Source organism: Lycium barbarum, chromosome 5, assembly GCF_019175385.1.
Source record: "Lycium barbarum isolate Lr01 chromosome 5, ASM1917538v2, whole genome shotgun sequence".
In the NCBI taxonomy this organism is placed as follows: Eukaryota; Viridiplantae; Streptophyta; class Magnoliopsida; order Solanales; family Solanaceae; genus Lycium; species Lycium barbarum.
The window spans coordinates 120663150-120666792 of NC_083341.1; the positions used below are offsets into that span (position 1 = coordinate 120663150).

The 3643-nt window shown below is 41.5% G+C and overlaps 1 protein-coding gene across 1 annotated transcript; it reads right to left on the reverse strand.

Annotated features, from left to right (window-relative positions):
• Positions 1-2755: 2755 nt before the first annotated feature.
• LOC132639699 (uncharacterized) lies at positions 2756-3376 on the reverse strand. Its single transcript, XM_060356132.1, has one exon. It carries the CDS (start codon positions 3374-3376, stop codon positions 2756-2758), a length of 621 nt encoding a protein of 206 aa, XP_060212115.1.
• Between the last annotated feature and the right edge of the window lie 267 nt (positions 3377-3643).

The window sequence follows — 3643 nt, forward strand, 5'->3', positions numbered from 1 at the left end:
TTCTTGACAGCAACAGCAATTAAAGTCTTAACAGTAGACATCTTAACAACAGGTGAAAAAGTCTCATGGAAGTCTATGCCCTCAACTTGTGTGTCACCTCTAACTACAAGCCTAGCTTTATACCTCTCTATGGAGCCATCAGCCTTGTATTTAACTTTGTAGACCCACTTACATCCAATAGGTTTCTTACCAGGTGGAAGTTCAACAATGTCCCATGTGTGATTCAATTCTAAAGCATCAAACTCCTTCTGCATAGCAGTTTGCCAGGCAGGGACTAAGACTGCCTGAGAGTAAGTGTGAGGCTCAAACACATGAAGTTGACTAGAAGTAGAAGGGACAGACCCAGAACTATGGGAAGATGGAGCAGACTCAAAAAATTGTGAAGTGGACTGGCAAACATAGCTATCAAGGTAAGAAGGTCTGGTGCGAGGTCTGGAAAAAACTCGAGAAGGATGAGGTAAAGTGGGTGGGGGAGGAGGTGGAGCAGGAGGAGGAAAGGTGGGAGCAGGGGAAGGAGGAGGAGAAAAATCAGGAGAATTAGTGGCACATGATGGAGGAGGCTGTTGTTGGGCAGAAACAGAAGTAGGGGGAAAAGGATCATCAAAACAACTGAATAGGTAAGGGGACAGTGTGAATGAAGGTGGTTTGGAAGTAAGAGTGAAAGGAAAAATGTGTTCATGAAACACAACATCCCTGGTCACAAAAGTCAGTTTGGAAGTGAGACTATATACCTTATAGCCTTTCTTGGCAAAAGGGTAACCCAAAAAGACACATGGCATGGCTTTGGGCTGAAATTTGTCCCTTTGAGGTTTGGGAATGGTGGAGTAGCATAGACAACCAAAGGCTTTAAGATGAGAATAATTTGGCTGTTTATCATATAGAATTTCATAAGGACTTTTGGCATTTAACAAGCTGGAGGGGAACCTATTTATTAGATATGTGGCAGTAAGGACACAATCTCCCCAAAATCTGATGGGGAGGGCAGACTGGAAAAGAAGGGCCCTAGCAGTTTCTAACAGGTGCCAATGCTTCCTCTCTACCACCCCATTTTGTTGTGGAGTGTGAGGGCAGGTGGTCTGATGGAGGATGCCTTTGTCAGAGAAGAAGGTGGAACCAGCAATGCTGGAGCCTAATTCCAGTGCATTGTCACCCCTAACAATCTTAACTTGCAATTGAAATTGATTTTCTGTCATAAAAATAAAAGATTTTAGTTGATCAAAGGCATTGCTTTTAGCTCCCATTAGATAAGGCCAAGTAGCCCTAGAGAAGTCATCTACAATGGTTAAGAAATACTTGGATCCATTTGTGGTTGGAGTGTGATATGGATCCCAAGTGTCAATGTGAATCAGTTGGAAGGTCTTAGTGGTTTGAATACTACTATCAGGGAAGGGCAGCCTGGTTTGTCTTGCCAAGGGACAAACAGGACAAGGGAAAGACTGCTTTTGTGACAGATTTCTAAGCCCATGTATGGTCCTCATTTTTGAAAAAGGAATGTGACCCAACCTATAATGCCATATCATATCTAATTTGTTAAAATGTGATGCATTAGCATGAGTAACAATACTGCCATTAGGCACATGAACAGGTAAAACAGGACAGGTATTAGGAATGGGTGATGTTGTATTATTAGGAACAACAGTGGTATCAAAAGTTACATCATGAGCAGAATCAGTATGTATACCAGAAGAAAAATCAGAAGCATCAGGAAGGACATTCTTATCAGATAATGCAGAATTACAAACAGTTGAAACAGTAGGAGTGGGAGAGATAGATGTAACAGAGGTTGAAGAGCTAGGCAGAACCAACTTGTAGAGGCCTTTATCCACTTTACCAAGAACCAGAGGCTTCTTCAAGGAAGGGCCCTGTATAACACATAGATACTTGGTAAATAGAACAAAGCCATCAAGTTGTGACAGTAATTTGTGAATAGATATTAGATTGTATTGGAAACTAGGAACATAGAGGACATGGTCAAGTACTAGGTTGGGAAATAGGGTCATAGACCCAACATGATTCACCTTAACCTTATATCCATTAGGTAAAGATACAAGATAAAGTATAAGAAGGGTCTGAATATTTGTAAGGAGGTGTTTATGTGATGTCATATGATCAGTGGCTCCAGAGTCTATGATCCAGATAAAGGAACCTACTTCAGACATCATACATGATTTGAGCACAACACTATGATCAAGCAGCTTACCAGCAAAATTTGCAGAAGCAGAGAGGTGTGGATTGCCATATGGATCAAAAGTGAGCAATCCCTGCTGAACCAGTGTCATAAGCTGGTTTGATTGTTCCTTGGAAAAACTAGGGATTGGATATGCATCAACACTAGGATTATCAGACACAGTACCAGCAGCATCTAAGCCAGAGGACTGAACATGAGCAGCTACTGATGAATTATTAGGAAGACCAGTTTTCCTGTTGGAATTGTTTGGTGTGTTAGCTTGCTTATTTTTTGTAAATTTGAAACTTGGGGGAAAACCATGAAGTCTGTGACACTTCTCCATGGTATGACCAGTTCTCTTGCAGAACTTGCAGAAAAGTCCTGATGTGGCATGATCAAAAGTAACCTTTGAGGGATAGGACTGCTTGGACACACCAACATAGAAGGATGCAGAATTGGTAGAAAGCTGTGATGAGGAGGAGACTTGTCTTTGTGTCTCATCAGATAAGAGCATACCATATACAGCACTCATGGATGGAAAAGGTTTGAGTAGCAAGATATTGCTCCTGGTCTGAATGTATGTATCATTCAAACCCATGAGGAATTGGTACACTCTTTGAACATTTTTGCATACTCAGACTTAGCACTACAAGTACAACTACGAGCCTTAGCAACAGACAAAGAAGCAATCTCGTCCCAGAGCTGCTTGATCTTGTTAAAGTAAGAGGCTATGTTAAGTGATTCCTGAGATATATGAGCTAGTTCTTTCTTTAATTCGAACACTCTTGCAGCATCTGCCTGACCATACCTCTCTTCTAATTCAGCCCAAATGTCCTTAGCATACTCTGAATATTCAACACTACGAGCTATTTCTTGGGTCATTGAGTTTGTCAACCAAGAGACTACTAGATCATTACACCTTTGCCACTGGCGAACTAGAGGGGAGTCCTCTGAGGGACTCTCAGAATTAGAATCTATCAGACCCAATTTGTTTCTAATAGAAAGAGCGACCAAAATATGCCTTCTCCAACTACCATAGCAAGTTCCATCAAACGGCACCGGAACCAAAGAGTTTCCTAGCACATCTGATGGATGCACGTATAGTGGATGGCATGGATGAGTGTAGTCATCCTCATGAAACACAGCACGAGACTGAGGTGAGCTATTAGTAGGGTGAGAACCAGTGAGAGTGGGACTATCGTCCGGCATTTTACCAGTTTGAACAACAACGATAAAGTCACAATTGAAATCCAAGTTTAAACAACAACGAAATCACAATTCAAGTTAAAGACATGCAGTTTACACAACAAGGTTGATTGATAGAACGAAATTACCCGATTTCCATCCTCTTTCGGAAATTAGAGAGAAACGAAGACCAAATAGACAAATTTAGGTCAGATTGAACTCGAACCAGTAGCGACTGTTCACTCGAGCACAAACAAGCAATCAACAAACTCACACCAACAAGATTAGGGC

Coding starts and splice junctions, on each gene's coding strand:
- LOC132639699 (XM_060356132.1), bottom strand. CDS start 3,376: ATGCCGGACGATAGTCCCACTCTCACTGGTTCTCACCCTACTAATAGC.